This window comes from Oncorhynchus nerka, linkage group LG1 (genome assembly GCF_034236695.1).
Source record: "Oncorhynchus nerka isolate Pitt River linkage group LG1, Oner_Uvic_2.0, whole genome shotgun sequence".
NCBI classification, from domain to species: Eukaryota; Metazoa; Chordata; class Actinopteri; order Salmoniformes; family Salmonidae; genus Oncorhynchus; species Oncorhynchus nerka.
This window is the reverse complement of record NC_088396.1, coordinates 13,749,399-13,769,761: the sequence shown is the minus strand read 5'-3', so window position 1 is coordinate 13,769,761 and position 20,363 is coordinate 13,749,399. Positions and strand designations below refer to the sequence as shown.

Sequence of the window (20,363 nt, the reverse complement as noted above, 5' to 3'; positions counted from 1 at the left end):
AACTCCAAGCTGGCTGTCATGTGCCTTTTACTGGGGAGTGGCTTCTGTCTGGCCACTCTACCATAAAGGCCTGATTGTTGGAGTGTTCCAGAGATGGTTGTCCTTCTGGAAGGTTCTCCCATCTCCACAGAGGAACTCTGGAGCTTTGTCAGAGTGACTATCAGGTTCTTGGTCAATTCCCGGCGAAGGCTCTTCTCCCCCGATTGCTCAGTTTGGCCAGGCGGCCAGCTCTAGGAAGAGTCTTGGTGATTCCAAACTTCTTACATTTAAGAATTATGGAGGCCACTGTGTTTTTGGGGACCTTCAATGCTGCAGAAATGTTTTTGTACCCTTCCCCAGATCTGTGCCTCGACACAATCCTGTCTCTGAGCTCTATGGACAATTCCTTCGACCTCATGGATTGTTTTTTGCTCTGACATGCACTGTCAACTGTGGGACCTTATATAGACAGGTGTGACTTTCCAAATCATGTCCCATCAATTTAATTTACCACAGGTGGACTCCAATCCAGTTATAGAAACATCTCAAGGATGACCAGTGGAAACAGGATGCAGCCAAGCTCAATTTTGAGTCTCATAGCAAAGGGGCTGAATATATATATATGTAAATAAGATATGTTTTTATTTTCAATACATTTGCAAACATTTCTAAAAACCTGTTTTCGCTTTTTCATTATGGGGTGTGTAGATTGATGAGGGATTTTTTTTTTTAAAAAATGATTCATTCTAGATTCTTAATATCAATGCTTTACTAAACATAGTCAATACATACAATTTCCATAAGTGTGTGAATGTTTCAATATTATGTCCTTACACTGGTAATTGGCATAATGTAGGCTACTTGCCGTCTTTATAACCTAAACTTAATATATAACAGTGCAAATACTTTTGGGAAGAAATACATTTGAATGTCAAATTATGGACTGGTACAAGACTTTTGGGTGTGACTTGATGTCAACATTTAATAGTAGCTTCAACCTCCTTATGGGAGGGTGCTGTCAAGTTGGCAACTCCCAGTGGCATTTCCCTTCATTAAAAATTAACAACCATGTATGTATATATAAATAAAAACGGTGTGGATGATATCATATCTAGATAGACTCTGTGGCACTGAGTTGGATGTTCATATTCATTCTTAACCTGGAAATCACTGATCCTGTGTGTCCCAAATGGCACCCTATTCCCTATGTAGTGAACTGCTATAGACCAGGAACATTTGGGACACCACCATGTCTGCTCTCCTATATAATGACATGTTAATAAGGTGTACAATTAAGATTTATTTCAGATTAAAATTGAACTCTTTTTTTTTTTTTTACCTTTATTTTACTAGGCAAGTGAGTTAAGAACAAATTCTTATTTTCAATGGCGGCCTAGGAACAGTGGGTTAACTGCCTGTTCAGGGGCAGAACGACAGATTTTGTACCTTGTCAGCTCGGGGATTTGAACTTGCAACCTTTCGGTTACTAATCCAATGCTCTAAACACTAGGATACCCTGACATTTATTGCAAAGCAATACGTCTTTCTTTAGAGTGTTGAAACAGTCACTGTTTTCATTATATTGTAAGAAAAACACAATAACTCTACAACAATGTGTTTTGTATTGTAATCACGTTTATAAAAAGCACTGTCTCTCATCCCTCCAAAATTCCATTTATAATTACATCCAAATACTTACCCAAGTAATAATGCTTGTTAACAAAACACATAAAAAAAGATTGAGCAATAATACACCCACACACTGCACTCTCTCTCTCGCTAAAACATTTATGTTAAGACCGCAAAGCTGCCCGAGCTTTGTCCAAGATGTCCTTCCTCATCTTTGGATAATTGGGGTGAGCATCCAAAACCTAAACAAAACATGAATATTTAGTTTATGCATATGATGTTATTCAATGACAACACATAAACAAAAAACAAATTTTTACACACTTATTTCAACATAGATAACATGTGAAGCTATGATTTCAACTTACCTTATGACAGACATCTATGGCATCAACATGCCTCTTTGCTTTCAGGTAGTTGAATGCAAGCTTGTATCCTGAGACAAAAACATACTACTATTCATAGACTGTTGTATATTTACATGATTTTTAAAAAAGCGAATGGCAGCATGTACAAGATGTCCTTAAACATACCTATCGTGGGGTTCGTTTGATTGCCATATTTCCAAGCCATTTCATAGTTCAGCGCTGCATCTCGGAATGCCTGCTCCTTCTCCATAATGTAGCCCATGTATTCATAAGCTTTACAACATGACTGTGAAAATTAACAATGACTGTTACCGTGAGTGACTCAAACTCATTCCGGATACATTTTTGATCAAGGGTATGCATTGACCTTATTATGACGAAGGCACCTCTTCAAGAGGTCCCCGGCCATGTCATATTTCCCTGACTGGATGTAGATGTCGGCCAGGAGCAGCCAGCTCTTCTCAAACTCGTCAGCGTCAACAATGCTCCAGTTCATCTTAGCTACGCGTTTGAGCTGGTTCCTGGCTCGAGGGGTTTGTTTGAGAATCATGTAGGCTGTCGCCATGGCTAGCAGTGCAGGCACATGGTCCTTCTAAGTTAAAACAGAGAGCCTTGGTTAGTTAGGTGTCGTTTTACAGCGAATCAGGTCTAACATTTCCCTCTATTTCTGTGAAGTAGACAAGAGTATCCAAAAATGCAAACAAAGGTTTCCTTGTCAGCAAGGAGGATTCAATTTGCGTAACAGGATATTATCATACACAAGTTATCTTACTATGTTAATGACATAGTAAGTTACTCAATAAATAAGCTGTTAAGGAAACCTCCAAAGTCAGCATCAAGAAAGTGTAAAGCAAAGATAAAGCCTAAGATAATGCACCCGCGTAGTGATGTTAGATTTGCTAAGGGTGTGGGTGTGTGTGCACACTTATGTACACCATCTGGAGTTGACTTACCTCATTGTTTGCAATCTCTGTGAAAACATTCAGGGCTTTCTCGACGTTGGCTTTCTGCTTGGTGGCCAGAAAGCAGTAGTTTTCTAGGATCCGTAGTTGGACGTGTCCACCGGCTGTCTGGGGCTTTAACTCATTCAGGAGCTTCTCTGCTGTTCTCACGGCGAGCTGCTCTGACTCCTGCTTCTCAGTAGAGTTCCTGAGCATAGATGAAAATGGAAAAGGAAGTGCATTTATATCAATGACAGCCAGATAAATGAGCAATAAGGGATCACAGTGTTCAACTGGATTCACCTGGTCAGTCTATGTCATGGAAATAGCAGGTGTTCCTAATGTTTTGTACACTCAGTGTATCGTCACTGTAAGCATTAAATGAATGGATGGAACTCCATGTTTCTCAGGCAAAAAGTAAATCCACCTCCAAGAAAGGTGAAATGCGATAGACCATATGACTGGACAGGAAATAGAATGCATCAACTGAATGTTAAATGTGTTTCCTGTCAGATATTTTGTCTGTATTGTCTACTTGTTGAATGTTTGTGAAGTCTTGATTTGTGGTTATTTGTAATGTCTTGTTCATTGGTGTTGGACCCCAGGAAGACTAGCTAGCATTACGGCGTTAGCTAATGGGGATCCTAATAAAAATGACAAATTACTGCACATGTAACACACCCCATGTCACCATCTAGGTTCTCAAAGACTTCTCCTCCCATGGTGTCATTGTCTGGGTTAAGACAGATCTCAATCATGTTGTACACAGCATTCTGACCCCAGTCGTTGTCTTTCCGTGCCTTGTTGAAGTGTCGCAACCCATCATTGGGTTCACCTGTGTACCTGGGCACGAAATACAACTTAATTATTTTAAAAAGACACCATAATCAATCTAGCTAAAGATACATTTGACTAATGCACTTACCACAGATAAAGTCCTTTGCAGTAGTTAAACCCAGGGTCAAACTTTGCCCTGGAGGAATGTTTTTCAGCCATCTCCAGAAACCTGGGAACTTCCTCTAACTTCCCAGCTCTCCTCAGCAGGTCGATTAGACGTGACAGTGTTGGGTAGTTGTCTGGCAGGAACATATGGGAAAGACATTACTTCCCTTCCAGGGGAGGTCAAATCAGCAGTGTATATTTACATTGAGGTTCTTACGCTTCCTTTTCAAGCTTTACAAATCTCCATTGAAATTCTATTTCAGGGGGGAAGTTGTGTATTCAGACCTAATAGAAACAGAGCCCTGTCACACCTGGTTTGCGCTCCAGTAGCTGCTGAAAGTGGAAAACGGCTTGCTCATAGTCCTGCTTCCTGAACATCAGGTCAGCCATCATCTACGAGGAAACAGAGAAGTTCGGAAAACAATCAAGTTTTACAATAGGATTTTCCTTTGGGACTTGACAGAAATGGCATATAAATAGAACTAACCAGTGTTGCATCTTCATTGACCTGGTCACTCTTCAGAAGGACACTGCATTGCTGTTGGCAGCCATCAACATCATCTAAAGTGAGGTACAACCGCGCCAGCTCCAGCATCACCTGGTAACAATGAAAGCATTCAATTGAATTCAACTTTGTTAACCAATTACCTTCTAACATCATAATTATAATACCATTTCCTATGCGCAAATGTTGCAGTATGCCTTGCTGGCATTAAACATACATTTACACATTCATAAAAATAGATTTGAATGTAATTATAAACATTTAGTGATTATAAACATGATAAACTACTGTAATATGCAAATGAGCAAATACAAAAACTGCATAGAAAGAAAGGGATGCTGGGGATTCACAAATACAGCTGCAGGGAGCACACACTGAAGGCTTGATTCAGCTGCACCGACCTTGCCATCACTCTCACAATAGACAAGAGCTTCTTTGTAGAATTTCACTGCTCTCTCATAGCCTCTAAGACTCGTGTAGTGTTTAGCGATCTCGCCACAGATCTCTGCAGCGAGCTGCTTCTGCATGGAGACAGCGTCTGGCTGCTCCAACTGCACACGCTTCAACACCTTGGCCTGCACATCCCGGGCCTAAAAGAAAACACAAGTCTGGGTTCAGAGCATAGCTAAGAAATAGCAATGTTGTGAATTATGCATGTCTTATAGAGGAGACAGATTTTCAATCTTAGAAATGATCATAATAATATATTTCAGTTACTCTCATTGCTTAGCATAATGGCTTTTACAATATCAGAATACTTACTCGTTGCAAGGAAAGTAAAGCATCCTCGTTTTTGTCAACCTTGCCTTGGATCTTGGCCAACAGGACCAGATAGCGACAATCATCGGTTAGCAACGGCAGCTCATTTACTAGACAAAACAACACAAGGCGACGAGTGAGAAGTCGGAAAAGCGCTACATAAGTAACTATGTATTATCATTGTAATTTATGACCAGCAACAAAACCTTAACATACAAAATGTTCAAAATTGTAGCAATGATGTCCAGCTTACCTGGGTCATGGGCGAGAGCCTCTTGTAAAACTTTCTCGCACCTCTCGTACTGTCTCATCTTCATTAGCAGTTCAGCCAGGTCATATCGCAGGAAGTTCTGCTGCTCAGTCTTCAGAGCAGCTTCATAGTAATTGATTGCCTGTGAATAACAGCGGTGAATCATACAGCTATTGACTACTATAGATTGATATTTGAATGTTTTTTTTCTTACAGGTCTGCTACACTGATATCCCTCTAGTGGTGTGGGGGCTGTGCTTTGGCAAAGTGGGTGGGGTTATATCCTTCCTGTTTGGCCCTGTCCGGGGGTGTCCTCGGATGGGGCCACAGTGTCTCCTGACCCCTCCTGTCTCAGCCTCCAGTATTTATGCTGCATTAGTTTATGTGTCGGGGGGCTAGGGTCAGTTTGTTATATCTGGAGTACTTCTCCTGTCCTATTCGGTGTCCTGTGTGAATCTAAGTGTGCGTTCTCTAATTCTCTCCTTCTCTCTTTCTTTCTCTCTCTCGGAGGACCTGAGCCCTAGGACCATGCCCCAGGACTACCTGACATGATGACTCCTTGCTGTCCCCAGTCCACCTGGCCATGCTGCTGCTCCAGTTTCAACTGGCCTGGGCCCTAGGACCATGTCCCAGGACTACCTGACATGATGACTCCTTGCTGTCCCCAGTCCACCTGGCCATGCTGCTGCTCCAGTTTCAACTGTTCTGCCTTACTATTATTCAACCATGCTGGTCATTTATGAACATTTGAACATCTTGGCCACGTTCTGTTATAATCTCCACCCGGCACAGCCAGAAGAGGACTGGCCACCCCACATATGCTCTCTCTAATTCTCTCTTTCTTTCTCTCTCTCGGAGGACCTGAGCCCTAGGACCGTGCCCCAGGACTACCTGACATGATGACTCCTTGCTGTCCCCAGTCCACCTGACTGTGCTGCTGCTCCAGTTTCAACTGTTCTGCCTTATTATTATTCGACCATGCTGGTCATTTATGAACATTTGAACATCTTGGTCATGTTCTGTTATAATCTCTACCCGGCACAGCCAGAAGAGGACTGGCCACCCCACATAGCCTGGTTCCTCTCTAGGTTTCTTCCTAGGTTTTGGCCTTTCTAGGGAGTTTTTCCTAGCCACCGTGCTTTTACACCTGCATTGTTTGCTGTTTGGGGTTTTAGGCTGGGTTTCTGTACAGCACTTTGAGATATCAGCTGATGTACGAAGGGCTATATAAATAAATTTGATTTGATTTGATACACTGGACACATAACTTTTGCAGAGCCTAACATGATGACCAAACCGCTCGAGTGCGTGCGCCATCGCGCTCATGTAGATTTTGTTCCACCCACACTAGACGTGATCAGGACACGTAGGATGAAATATAGAAATGAACTCGGAACCAAGTATATTAATTTGGGGACAGGTCGAAAAGCATGAAACATTTATGGAAATGTAGCTAGCTAGCTTGCTGTTGCTAGCTAATTTGTCCTGGGATATAAACATTGCGTTGTTATTTTACCTGAAATGCACAAGGTCCTCTACTCTGACAATTAATCCACTGGAAAAAAAAAGTAAACTCAAATCAAATTTTATTTGTCACATACACATGGTTAGCATATGTTAATGCGAGTGTAGCGAAATGCTTGTGCTTCTAGTTCCGACAATGCAGTAATAACCAACGAGTAATCTAACCTAACAATTCCACAACAACTACCTTATACACACACACAAGTGTAAAGGGATAAAGAATATGTACATAAAGATATATGAATGAGTGATGGTACAGAACAGCATAGGCAAGATGCAGTAGATGGTATCGAGTACAGTATATACACATATGAGATGAGTAATGTAGGGTGTCAACATTATATTAAGTGGCATTGTTTAAAGTGGCTAATGTTACATTTTTTACATACATTTTCCATTATTAAAGTGGCTGGAGTTGAGTCAGTATGTTGGCAGCAGCCTCTCAATGTTAGTGGTGGCTGTTTAACAGTCTGATGGCCTTGAGATAGAAGCTGTTTTTCAGTCTCTTGGTCCCTGCTTTGATGCACCTGTACTGAACTCGCCTTCTGGATGATAGCGGGGTGAACAGGCAGTGGCTCAGGTGGTTGTTGTCCTTGATCTTTTTGGCCTTCCTGTGACATCGGGTGGTGTAGGTGTCCTGGAGGGCAGGCAGTTTGCCCCTGGTGATGCGTTGTGCAGACCTCACTACCCTCTGGAGCCTTACGGTTGAGCAGTTGCCATACCAGGCGGTGATACAGCCTGACAGGATGCTCTCGATTGTGCATCTGTAAAAGTTTGTGAGTGCTTTTGGTGACAAGCCAAATTTCTTCAGTCTCCTGAGGTTGAAGAGGCGCTGCTGCGCCTTCTTTACCACGCGGTCTGTGTGGGTGGACCAATTCAGTTTGTCCGTGATGTGTACGCAGAGGAACTTAAAACTTTCTACCCTCTCCACTATTGTCCCGTTGATGTGGATAGGGGGGGTGTTTCCTGAAGTCCACGATCATCTCCTTTGTTTTGTTGACGTTGAGTGCGAGGTTATTTTCCTGACAACACACTCCAAGGGCCCTCACCTCCTCCCTGTTGGCCATCTCGTCATTGTTGGTAATCAAGCCTACCAATGTAGTGTCGTCCGCAAACTTGATGATTGAGTTGGAGGCGTGCATGGCCACGCAGTCATGGGTGAACAAGGAGTACAGGAGTGGGCTCAGAACGCACCTCTTCTGGGGCCCCAGTGTTGAGGATCAGCGGGGTGGAGATGTTGTTACCTACACTCACCACCTGGGGGCGGCCCGTCAGGAAGTCCAGTACCCAGTTGCACGGGGTCGAGACCCAGGAATAGCTACACTGTTTGTTTTCGGCCATGTTTCTGGTCACCTTGCCCTGGTTAAAAGCAGTGATTCGTACTTTCAGTTTCGCACGAATGCTGCCATCAATCCACGGTTTCTGGTTTGGGAATGTTTTAATAGTTGCTGTTGGTAAGACATCGCCGATGCACTTGCTAATAAACTCGCTCACCGAAACAGCGTATTCGTCAATGTTGTTGTTGGACGCAATGCGGAACATATCCCAATCCACGTGATCGAAGCAGTCTTGAAGCGTGGAATCAGATTGGTCGGACCAGCTTTGAACAGACCTGAGCACGGGAGCTTCCTGTTTTAGTTTCTGTCTATAGGCTGGGAGCAACAAAATGGAGTCGTGGTCAGCTTTTCTGAAAAGAGGGAGGGGGAGGGCCTTATATACATCGCGGAAGTTAGAATAACAATGATCCAGGGTTTTACCAGCCCTGGTTGCACAATCGATATGTTGATAGAATTTAGCCTTGTTAAAATCCCCAGCTACAATGAATGCAGCCTCAGGATATGTGGTTTCCAGTTTACATAGAGTCAAATACAGTTCGTTCAGGGTCATCGATGTGTCTGCTTGGGGGGGAATATATACACGGCTGTGATTATAATCGAAGAGAATTCTCTTGGTAGATAATGCGGTCGACATTTGATTGTGAGGAATTCTTTGTCAGGTGAACAGAAGGACTTGAGTTCCTGTATGTTGTTATGATCACACCACGTGTCGTTAATCATAAGGCATACCCCCCGCCCCTCTTCTTACCAGAAAGATGCTGGTTTCTGTCGGCGCGAAGAAAGCAGCTGGCTGCACCGACTCCGATAGCGTGTCTCGAGTGAGCCATGTTTCCGTGAAGCAAAGAACGTTACAATCTCTGATGTCTCTCTGGAAGGCAACCCTTGCTCGGATTTCATGAACCTTGTTGTCAAGAGACTGGACATTGGCGAGTAGTATGGTAGGGAGTGGTGCGCGATAAACATAAAAAAACAAAATACTGCATAGTTTCCTAGGAACGCGAAGGGAGGCGGCCATCTCTGTCGGCGCCGGAAGAAGGATTCTCGTAAGAAAAACGTTTCTAGTAATCTCTCCAGGCTTCTTCTTCTTCTCTGGACTTTATATGGCAGTTGGCAACCAACTTTAAGATGCATTACCACCACCAACTGGACTGGAGTGTGGATCTCAGTTCATCTTTCTATCACCAACGTGGGTATATGCTCCTAAAAACAAATGAGGATGGGAGAAGCAGGACTTGCAGCGCATCAAGCATCACAAATAGAACCAAGTTCTATTTTAGCGCCTGGCTACGCAGACGCGTGCGAGCAGTGTGAGTCCAATGATTGAAGAACATGCATGTGTACATTTATTTTGCAACGCATGCAGTGTGGTCAGCATGTAAGACACTCCAATTTATTTCAAAGAAACCTGTGCATAAGGAGCGCAGCTGTGAGACGATTGCATTACTTAGCGTAAAATTACGCTCTGGTTTTATTTGTAATAATTTGACGTGCTTGCACGGCAGAAATGTACACATCCAGTGTAGTAGCTACTGTTTTCCTGACGCCTCAGTGTAGCTCCCCAGTTAGTATACAGACCTTGACGTAATTGTGAGTCTTGACGAGAGCTTTCCCAATCTTGCTGGCCAGAGCTCCATCTTTGGGGTTTTTCTTCAGAGCCTGTTCGTAGATCTCAATGGCCTTCTCTGGCTACGGATAAACGGACTTGACTTAGTGACATTTAGCTGTACCGAACATTAACTGTGATGATTCACCATTCCACAGGGAGGGAGTCATGAAGTAAGATATAAGCACAATACACAGATGTTTACTCTTTATAAATATATGCATGAATTAATAAAACACTGCATAATACTACTTCCTATGAACACACTACTGTAAAAGACCCCAAAACCCTGCATTGCCTCGTTTTGGGCAACAACGAGATTAATCGATATTCAATTTCATACCCACCTCTTGGATATTTACATAAGCATCCCCAAGTAAAAGATATGTATGAGGACTCGGCAGCTTCTCTACTAATTCTCTGAGGAAAGACAGGAAAAATATCAGATAGAATATCAAAAATGTCTAGAATAAGATTCAATCACATTATACAGACATGGGTCTGCTCTGCTTTGAGGTTCACTCATCCTTATGGCTTCCCAGCAGTGTCTCTGTGTGGAAAATTCTGTCAACACAAGTATAGTATCAGAGATGAGGTGATGGGCCTTCGGCTCACTTTTAGACACTGCAGGCAGCTTTGCATATTACAGCCTTGCTGCATGAGTGGATAAAGTTGAACATTTACACTTGATTTGCTGTGAACTTGTGGCTTGCATACTGTTATGGACTGACTGCTGCTATGGCATGGGTGGGTGGGCTGACACAGCAATGGGGGATGTGGTTAGTACACTGAATAAGAGATGTGATTTCAAGAAATAACAAACTATTTGTTACCCTAAACTACATGTCAAACACCATTAGTGAACAGTTTGTGTGCCTAACTGTCAGACTATAGCCTTTTTTATAATGCCGTGTTGTTCCTCACCTGTAACAACTGGCATAAAGGCGCTTCTCTTTCCTGTGAGTCAGATATATGTCGGCCATCTTCTCCTTGGCCTGGATATAGTAGGGCTGCTCAGGGGTGATGTTTCTGAGCATGCTCAGGGCAAGCTCGGTGTCGCCACGCAGCAGAGCCAGGTCAGCATTGGCGATGGTGACACGCAGCTCCTCAGGAGTGCCCGAGAACTCGTTGATGGCATCTTGCATCACTTTGGCGGCTTCGTGCTGAAACGTCAAACCCACGTTCATGAATCAGACTTTACTGTTCAACACTGGGCAACGACATGACTGAGACAGAAGACAAACACTACCGGGAATGTAAGTACAATAAAATATGGAGGATCTGCATTTCATGAGTACCTGGAAAGTACACATTTCCTAGAAAGGTGAGCATAACTCAAGATATATTGAATAATACTCTCTGTTGCTGAGCTTGTTCTCTCCATGGTCCCTTACCTGTTCTCCGTTGAGCCAGAGGGCCTCGGCGAGTTCAAGGAACACGGACACACAGTCAGCAGAGCTCAGCTCCACCTTCTTGTTCTTGGATTTGGCTGAGGCACCGGCCCTGCGGACCCCCGGCAGGATCATGGCCATCTGCAGAGTCTGGATGGCCTCTTGGAGCTCTCCCATCTTCTTCTGGGCCTGGGCCTTTATAAGGTGATACACAGGGTGCTCTCGGACCTGGCAGGGAGCAGCACACAGAGCTATTAGAGGATGGATGTTCCCATAACAGTTCTGTTTGATCTAATACCACGTTCATCTGGAATGCTGTTCTTACCGCAAAGTTGTGACTGAGGCAAAGCTCCAGAGACTGGGAGGAGAGCTTGTAGTTGCCTTGTAAGAGGTGGATCTGTGCCATGAGCAGGTGGGCCTCAGCATGGGAGGGACACTGGTCCAGGCAGTGTTGGAGGCTGCTCTGAGCAGAGTCAATGTCACCTAAAGGACATCAGCATTGCCATCAAACCCATTAATTGTTGTCATCCATGTTGAGAACAACTTGGCATGAAAACAGAGCAGAATTGTGTCACATGCAATTCAGTTGAAACTCACCAGACTGAAACCTAACTTTGGCCAATAGGAAGACACCTTGTAGGAGTCCAGGTACTATCTTGACCACAGTGTCCAACACAGAGGCACAGTGTTGGAGCTGAGGGGCAGGAGGCTGGCCCTGGGCTGGAGGCTAACACACACGTGATACCGATGGTTATCTCTATGATCAAGACCACAATGAATGACACGACGGGGGCTACAAATCTATTTACAACCTGTGACAACGTCTTTGTATCGTTTGTTAAACCCAGTAAATGTGGTGTCAAATTACTGACAGTAATCTCTATAAATGCATCTGTAGATATGCAAAGCCCCCCCCACCGGAGACCGGGGTTCAATCCCCAAGTCGATCTTTCCACCTTTCTCTCCTATCCTTATCTTATAGTCCCCTATAATAAAACCTTAAAATATATGTATTTAACAAATGTATCCATAGACATCTCTCTCCAGACTGACCTTAGCAGGACAGAGTGCTATGTACTCCTTGACAATCTCCAGCAGGAAGTCAGGGTTGAGCTTCTCAAAGTAGTCCACCCCCAGCGGCAGGCCTTGCAGTGTGGAGAAGTGAGTGTCCACGGCATCATTCAGCAGGTTGGTGACCTCATCCTGTGACCTGCATTTCTTTACAGCCAGCATGGCGCGCAGGTACAGCAGCTCCTGACAGAGAGGAAAGAGCAAGCCACGGGTGTCAACAGGTTCACACAACAGTATTCAGCTCAGTAGGGCAGCTCTAACACAACATGGTTTATAGGACCAAGCAGAGCGTGCCAAATGGCACCCTATTACCTATATAGTGCACTACTTTTGACCAGAGCGCTATGGGCCTTTATAGTGCACTAGAAAGGGAATAAGGTGCCATTTGGAATGTACCCAGAGTCTCCCCTATAATACTTAAGACACACAGGACAAGCTGTTACTCAGCAGTTACTTATCCAAGCTGATGTCACTGTTAAGGGCTTAGCAAACACAGGAAAGCCCACACATTTCAAAAGAACTACCATTACCTAAACAAAAAGCTGTCCAAAAGGCTACAAAGCTTCACTAGATGACAAAACACTAGATATTAATGTCAAAAGTAGAATTAGAAATATAATTACTTTGGCAAGGCTATCGAACTGGATTGAACAGAGCAATATCTCTCTATCAGCCTTACCCCTGATTTCCCAATAGACTGTTGGATCTCTGTGAGAAACTCCAGCTGTTGCTCTGCATCCTCCAAGTTTCCCTCGATCAGCTGGCACCTGATAATACCTGGAAATACAGATCAGATGTTTTTACAATCTACATCTAAAGGGTTTACAACTTAATTATTTGTTTATAGTTGGTTTATAATATTATAATGAAGAATAAACGTTACCAAATTCTACATAGAGTTGATGTCGGAAGTTTACATACACCTTAGACAAATACATTTAAACTCAGTTTTTCACAATTCCTGACATTTAAACCTAGTAAAAATGCCCTGTCTTAGGTCAGTTAGGATCACTACTTTATTTTAAGAATGTGAAATGTCAGAATAATAGTTGAGATTTATTTCAGCTTTTATTTCTTTCATCACATTCCCAGTGGGTCAGAAGTTCACATACACTCAATTAGTATTTGGTCGCATTGCAATTTCATTGCCTTGAAATTGTTTAACTTGGGTCAAACATTTTGGGTAGCCTTCCACAAGCTTCCCACAATAAGTTGGGTGAATTTTGGCCCATTCCTCCTGACAGAGCTGGTGTAACTGAGTCAGGGTATAGGCCTCCTTGCTCACACATACTTTTTCAGTTCTGTCCACAAATGTTCTATAGGATTGAGGTCAGGGCTTTGTGATGGCCACTCCAATACCCTGACTTTGTTGTCCTTAAGCCATTTTACCACAACTTTGGAAGTATTCTTGGGATCATTGTCCATTTGGAAGACCCATTTGCGACCAAGCTTTAACTTCCTGACTGATGTCTTGAGATGTTACTTCAAAATATCTACAGAATTTTCCTACCTCATGACACCATCTATTTTGTGAAGTGCACCAGTCCCTCCTGCAGCAAAGCACCCCCACAACATGATGCTGCCACCCCTGTGCTTCACGGTTGGGATGGTGTTTTTTCGGCTTTCACACCAAAGTAAGTTTATCGCTAGTAGACAGAACGCGTCTTCTTCCTGAGCGGTATGACGGCTGTGTGGTCCCATGCTGTTTATACTTGCGTACTATTGTTTGTACAGATGAACGTGGTACCTTCAGGCGTCTGGAAATTGCTCCCAAGGATGAACCAGACTTGTAAATTAGCCTATCAGAAGCTTCTAAAGCCATGAGACCATTTTCTGGAATTTTCCATGCTGTTTAAAAGCACAGTCAACTTAGTGTATGTAAACTTCTGACCCACTGGAATTGTGATACAGTGAATTATAAGTTAAATAATCTGTCTGTAAACAGTTGTAAAAAATTACTTGTGTCATGCACAAAGTAGATGTGCTAACAGACTTGCCAAAACTATAGTTTGTTAACAAGACATTTGTGGAGTGGTTGACAAACGAGTAGTAATGACTCCAACATAAGTGTACGTAAACTTCAGACTTCAACTGTAGGTACAGAATTACATGCATAGCTACATTACAGCTAAAAAGTTTGAGATCTACGGCATATGTCTAAACAATCAGGGAAGCCCGTCTCACCTGTCAAAGCCGAGACACTTGTTTCGTCCAGAGTCATGGCAGTCTTGTACCACTTCATAGCCTCTTTGATTCTTCCCTGCAGAACCAACTGGTAGCCCAGCTCTGTGGCCAGATCAGAATCGCCTTGGGCTTGGGAGAAGGCTCTGTCCACCATGATGTGAGTCTGCTGAATCACTTTCTCATTTCTTCCACACTGGCAAATGACAACAGAGTTAAGTCTTTGTGTATACCTCATGTCAGACATGCAATTGTACTGGTTCAGGGAATGTAATGTCACAAGGTGAAGTGAAAGGGTTCTCGATTTCTTCAGAGATGAAACCTAGTCACACTATTTTCCATGTAAAAACATGTCTTATCGAAAAGCATTAAACACTGAATACAGTGTCTTATAAGCCCATGTGGGCTGGGCATCCTGGAGATGCAATACGCTCGACTAATAAATCAAATTAGTCTTACCACCCGTGTGAAAGCCAAGGACATCCTGTAGAAAAGGTCTGGGCTGTGAGGCTCTTGGGCGTCCAAGTTGCTGACGAGACTTGAGAGCATGTTTAGTGACTGCCAAAAGTAAAAAGGGTATCCCACTTGACCACGTACACATCATGGGAATCATTATGTACCATTCACACGTAGTTGTGTGGCAACAGGTTGAAGTGCATGCTAGCTGATCCCTAAGACTTCCAGTCGTAGCAGCAACTCTAGTTAGCAGTGGCTCGCGAAACTACCTCCAACTTCCTTCATACTGGAAGCAGAGATATAAAAAAAAATGGTATCTGCGAGTTCATCTGACTCTAGGGAAATATATAAAGGGCTTCATTGCAAAAATCCCGAACCATCCCTTTAACTATTCATGTTTGAAAATTACCTCTGTGATGTCCACCTCTCTGCATAAGGAGTGAAGAGCGAGCATTCTCAGGGCTTCTAGGTTGTTTTTATCCTTCTGCAAGAGCCTAGAATAGGACATGAAACATCTCTTTAATGATCAGCACTGTTTGATGCTAATGAAAATGTGGTGTTGTCAGAGTATTGTATTAGTTTCTTCCCATGATGGCTTATATGCCTGACAAGGCTGGAGGAAAGGGAGAGAGAATACAATCTAAGGAAGAACACCCACTTAGACAATGAGAAAAAAAAAGAGAGAGCCGGACTGTGCACTGCATGTGTCCATTCCTGTTCAAAGAGCTATGACTCAGCAGGGCTAAACCAGTGGCTCTGGCCTTGGGCTTAGTCCCCTTAGAAACGGGCTCCACCCGAGTGATCCTCCTTCCTGCAGTTCATAGAACCTGGAGAAGTGCATCCTGGGAAACGTGTGGCTCTAGCGCTTCAGCTCAAAAGCCTTTTCATATTCCCTGGCTTTGGCCAGGGTCCAGCGGGCGAGCAGTCAGGAACAATGGCTCAGTCATTATGCCACTGGTTCCAGGCATCACGCTCCATTTTAATTTGCACTTCAATACGGGCCACTTGCAAAGGCTGACTGGCTCGTTCTTTATATGGCTGCTATTGATTGACCAAATCCATCAATGAAAGTATTTATTTGATCCAAACAATTCTTTACAAACTAAGATTAAAGCCAGCTATTATTTCCAGTGTCATTAGTTTAAGTAATAAGAAAACAGAAATTCTAGAGCAAAATCACCTCTAATGAGATACTATACCTCTGTGCTGCATCTACAGTTTGCTCCCAGTCCTGCAGGGTCAATAGAAGCTTCATCTTCTTGATAAAGGCAGGAAGGAACCCAGGGAAACTAACAATCACTTGGTTGACTGTCTCCAATGCTCCAGAATAATTATGCCGATACTCATAGTAATGTGCCTGAAACAGATAAAATATCACACAATGTATGGACATGTTGAGGGAAAGTAAAATGCACTGTTGTACATCTGTTTCAAAAGCTAATTACTCTACACAAAGAGCAAAAGATAGCAAGCTAACAATTGGTCTCACTGTATTACCACAGGTAAGCTTTGGCATTTCAAAACAATCCATTCAATATATGGTACAAATTGAGAAACAGATTGTGTTAGTGAATAATAGACTCTGACATCCTAGTGAGGTTGTGGGATATAGAGAATCCAGCACAATGGGGGATTATCATTCAGGCACAATAACTAGGTGCCACATGAAATATGAGACGTGACAAAGACCTCAACAATGTCTCCAATATCTTAACATCTCTTCTCATTGCAAGTGAAGTAATCTATTCATGGCAACACAAGGGTTGTGTGCCTTCTTACCTTTCCCATCAGAGCAAAAACATCTGCTTTCTCTTTCAGGCCTTCGTCAAAGTATTTCCCAGCCTTCTTGGCATATGCATCCTTACCAGAGGTCAGATCTATCCAGCCTTTTAGGATAATCCCCTGAACAACAGACATTAATCCAAATGTTAGAAGGGTAGACAAATATAAATCAGAGTAGACCTCTACCTGGTTTTCAAGTAATTACACTCAAAATGCTCCTAAAACAAATTCTCAAATAGCCTAGCGCTGACAAAGGCCGTCCCTAGGCAACCCGATAGTGGGCATAATTTCATCCATTTAACTGTTTGAGGTATGTATACAGTGACACTTGCAGACTTCGTACGTTTTTGCAAATGCATTTTCAAAATATATATATTTGATAGAATTTGAGAGAAACACATATAACCAAACTCACTTCTCGGGAACCATTAGAGACTTTGATCATCCTCTCTATGTATTCCCTTGCTTTGTCATTTCGTCCCAGAAGCCAGAGGAACATCCCAGCGTAGTAGAGACCCTTAGGTGTTGCACTTTTACGGTCCTCTTTCACCTTGGCATCCAGTTCCTGAATGACATCTCGATCTGAAGACAACATAAAAAGTGTATAGATTCAGCTGCAGAAAAATACACAGAGAAGTAACCATGGATCAAGACAAATATGGGTTTACCTGGGTTTGGCCTTTTCTTTTCAGCAAAAACAAGAGCCATGAATGTACAGAGGGACATATCTCTTCTGTCTTTTATCGTCTCAAACTCATGGATGGCTTCCTGAATTTGATCTAAAATTAAACATATAAATAATTTGTATTTATTATGGATCCATATTAGCTGCTGACAAAATTAAGGCATTATACAATAAAAAAAACACACACTGTGATTGATATGACATGAAACAGATATACAGGTCCAAAAGTATTTGGACAGTGACAGACCTTTTGTTGATTTGGCTCTGTACTCCAGCACTTTGGATTTTAAATGATACAATGACTATGAGGTTAAAGGGATACTTCGGTATTTTGGCAATGATGTCAGATGAATTCATGGATACCATGTTTATGTCTCTGCGTCCTGTATGAAGCAAGTTTGAGGTAGTTTTGTGAGACAATGCTAACTAGAGTTAGCACAATGACTGGAAGTCAATATTGTTATTTACAATAAAAGTGACTCCAAAATGACGCGGGGGGGGGGGGGTCTATGTACAAAAAATGCTGCAATTTCTAAAAAGTTAACCTGATATGGATGAAAATACCCCATAACTAAAGCTGACAGTCTGCAATTTAACCTCATAGTTGTATCATTTCAAATCCAGAGTGCTGGAACATACAGCCAAAACAACAAATAATTGTGGACCTCCCTGTAGCTGCTTTAATTAATTGTTTCAAACTAAGCAATGGAGTACTCATTGACCTTGCATCAGGGTGCCGTAGGCATGGAAAAAGCTGAAGATTGGATCATTGCTGAATTTCCTCTGTGCCACAGCTGCAGCATTTAATACATGATTGAAATACTTCTCGTGGCAATAGTAGTTGATCAAGGCCTGGGAACAAAAACATGAAATGTAGAGCTGTGATAGAAAATAGCTTAATTTATGGCAGAGATCAAAACCACAAAAAAACATTTCTGAAAATACCTGAGTAAATCAAAGTAGGCTGTAAACCAACAATGTGCTGATAAAAATAAAAAATAAACTCTTATGGAATGCAAACGGTCAGCATGACACTACTTGTCCGTAATATCCTCCGTGTCCAAGTTGGCCTGTGTTACTGATATGAAGTCGTGTGTTTACTCAACAATGTAACCAATATGCTGATGAAGACCATTCATAACCTGAATAACTTAGGAGCTTTATCCTGAATGTTTTGCCCCTTATTCTGTGAGGATAAATAAATACCTTACACGTTTTTATGATAAATGTCACTTGCATATCATCATAAACATCCTGCCTGGCGGATAAGGTTAACTGTGCGTTTTTCATTTCAGAACTTTGAAAGAACCACTGCAGCTTGACATTCTAAACAAGCTAAACAGGCTACACGGTGATGTGTTGCTTTATTGTATACATTGAGGTGAACATGTCTCAGTACAAATAGAAATTGGCTACAGTGCAACACGACAACACTTACCAGCATTGACTCTTCGTCCTCCACTTCTGCCATAATGTTTCACCTCAAACTGCAGCAATGAAATAGACCTTAAATGTTTAACTGAATACTGCGGCCAATTGTACTCTTAAAACGCAAGATAGAAACCGATTATAGCTACATTTTTTGCCATCTTACAAACACCAGTAAGCGTCTTTCGTTTACTTGACAACCACCGCCGCCATTTTTAAATTGTAGAGGAAGTTGAAAATCATTGGTTTAACAATAATGTTTCACAAGGTGGCGCACCAAGCACGCTGAACGTAAAATACTGACCCCACCCGCATGCCGCGCTTGTGGCTCTTTGGCACAAAGGCTGTGAGAAGAGGCTTGTAGCTACTTTGTGGTGTTTTCTCGTTTGGATAAAAGTGACCTAGGTTCCCATCTTCAATCTGTGACCCTTAAACCGATTCTAAGTGGTCGAGGTTTACACTAGTTACCACAAAGCAAAAATGTCTATAACAATTCATGAAAACAACAATTTGAAGAAGATAAATTGTAGAAATAGGCGGGGTCTTAGACTTTGTGGCTGTGGTAACTAGTGACGACCAGTGGTCGAGTAGTGTCATTTCGTTCATTTGGCAAACGGAAGACGGTCCTCCCACAGTTTCATTAAAGACAGTACAGTATAAATATATACTAAAGCTGCTTGTCCAAAATAAATCCCCGATCACACTCGTAGGTGATGTCATGGCGACGTTGATTAGCTAAACTGGTACGTAGAAACACGTCATCGGGTATGACGGTCTCTCGAACCGAATTGCGCATGTGCAGGCCGTCAACTCAAAGGCACTTCTTCGATATAAAGTTGTTTTTGACGAAAATGAAAAACGTGAGGTTGGGGTAATAACATGTTCTACTAGCAAAGACATTGCCTCAAATCTAGGTTGTGCCTATAGATTTCGAGAAAATTAACAACTAAGGAAGAATTGTTCCTTTCTCTCATTGACTTCTCAAACCCCAGACCCGGCCTGGTCTTGAAAGCGTTTTGAAAACCATGCACACGTTTAAAAACAACATGCTACTTTAATGTTTTATTTATAGAATGTCTTGCACAACTAACTTCACTTGTTTTTAACCCTTTAAACATGTATTTGGTGATCCCCTCTGTAAATGTAATTTGCCTGATGACACGTGAGAGGCGAATGAGGGTCTCAATTCATACATTTTCGTACACATTCTCTCCTTGCTGCCTTTCCTCGATTACTTTTGACCTTTTTCAAAAGCAGGCAAGATAAAATATAAACGCAACATGCAACAATTTCAAATATTTGACTGAGTTACAATTCATATAGGGAAATCGGTCAATTAAATTAATAAGGGCCTAATCTATAGATTTCACTTGACTGGACAGGGGTGCAACCATGGGTGAGCCTGGGAGGGCATAGGCCCACCCACTGGGGAGCTAGGCCCAGCCAATCAGAATGAGTTTTCCCCCCACAAAAGGGTTTTATTACAGACAGAAATACTCCTCAGCACCCCCCACCTCCCCAGACGATCCCAC

The 20,363-nt window shown here is 42.5% G+C and overlaps 1 protein-coding gene across 1 annotated transcript; it reads right to left on the bottom strand.

The window, feature by feature from the left end:
* Positions 1-1,594: 1,594 nt before the first annotated feature.
* ttc21b (tetratricopeptide repeat domain 21B) lies at positions 1,595-19,063 on the bottom strand. The gene is made up of 29 exons (XM_029685948.2): positions 18,842-19,063; positions 18,126-18,255; positions 17,387-17,497; positions 17,134-17,300; positions 16,716-16,838; positions 16,136-16,293; positions 15,346-15,430; positions 14,940-15,038; positions 14,484-14,676; positions 12,979-13,076; positions 12,282-12,482; positions 11,826-11,955; positions 11,554-11,711; positions 11,232-11,456; positions 10,762-11,000; positions 10,185-10,257; positions 9,810-9,920; positions 5,377-5,515; positions 5,127-5,233; positions 4,766-4,954; positions 4,347-4,457; positions 4,171-4,252; positions 3,843-3,993; positions 3,599-3,760; positions 2,930-3,125; positions 2,344-2,568; positions 2,142-2,262; positions 1,977-2,044; positions 1,595-1,850 (listed from the first exon to the last, which is right to left on the bottom strand). The coding sequence occupies exons 1-29, from the start codon at positions 18,872-18,874 to the stop codon at positions 1,773-1,775; spliced, it is 3,963 nt and encodes a 1,320-aa protein (XP_029541808.1). The 5' UTR covers positions 18,875-19,063; the 3' UTR covers positions 1,595-1,772.
* Between the last annotated feature and the right edge of the window lie 1,300 nt (positions 19,064-20,363).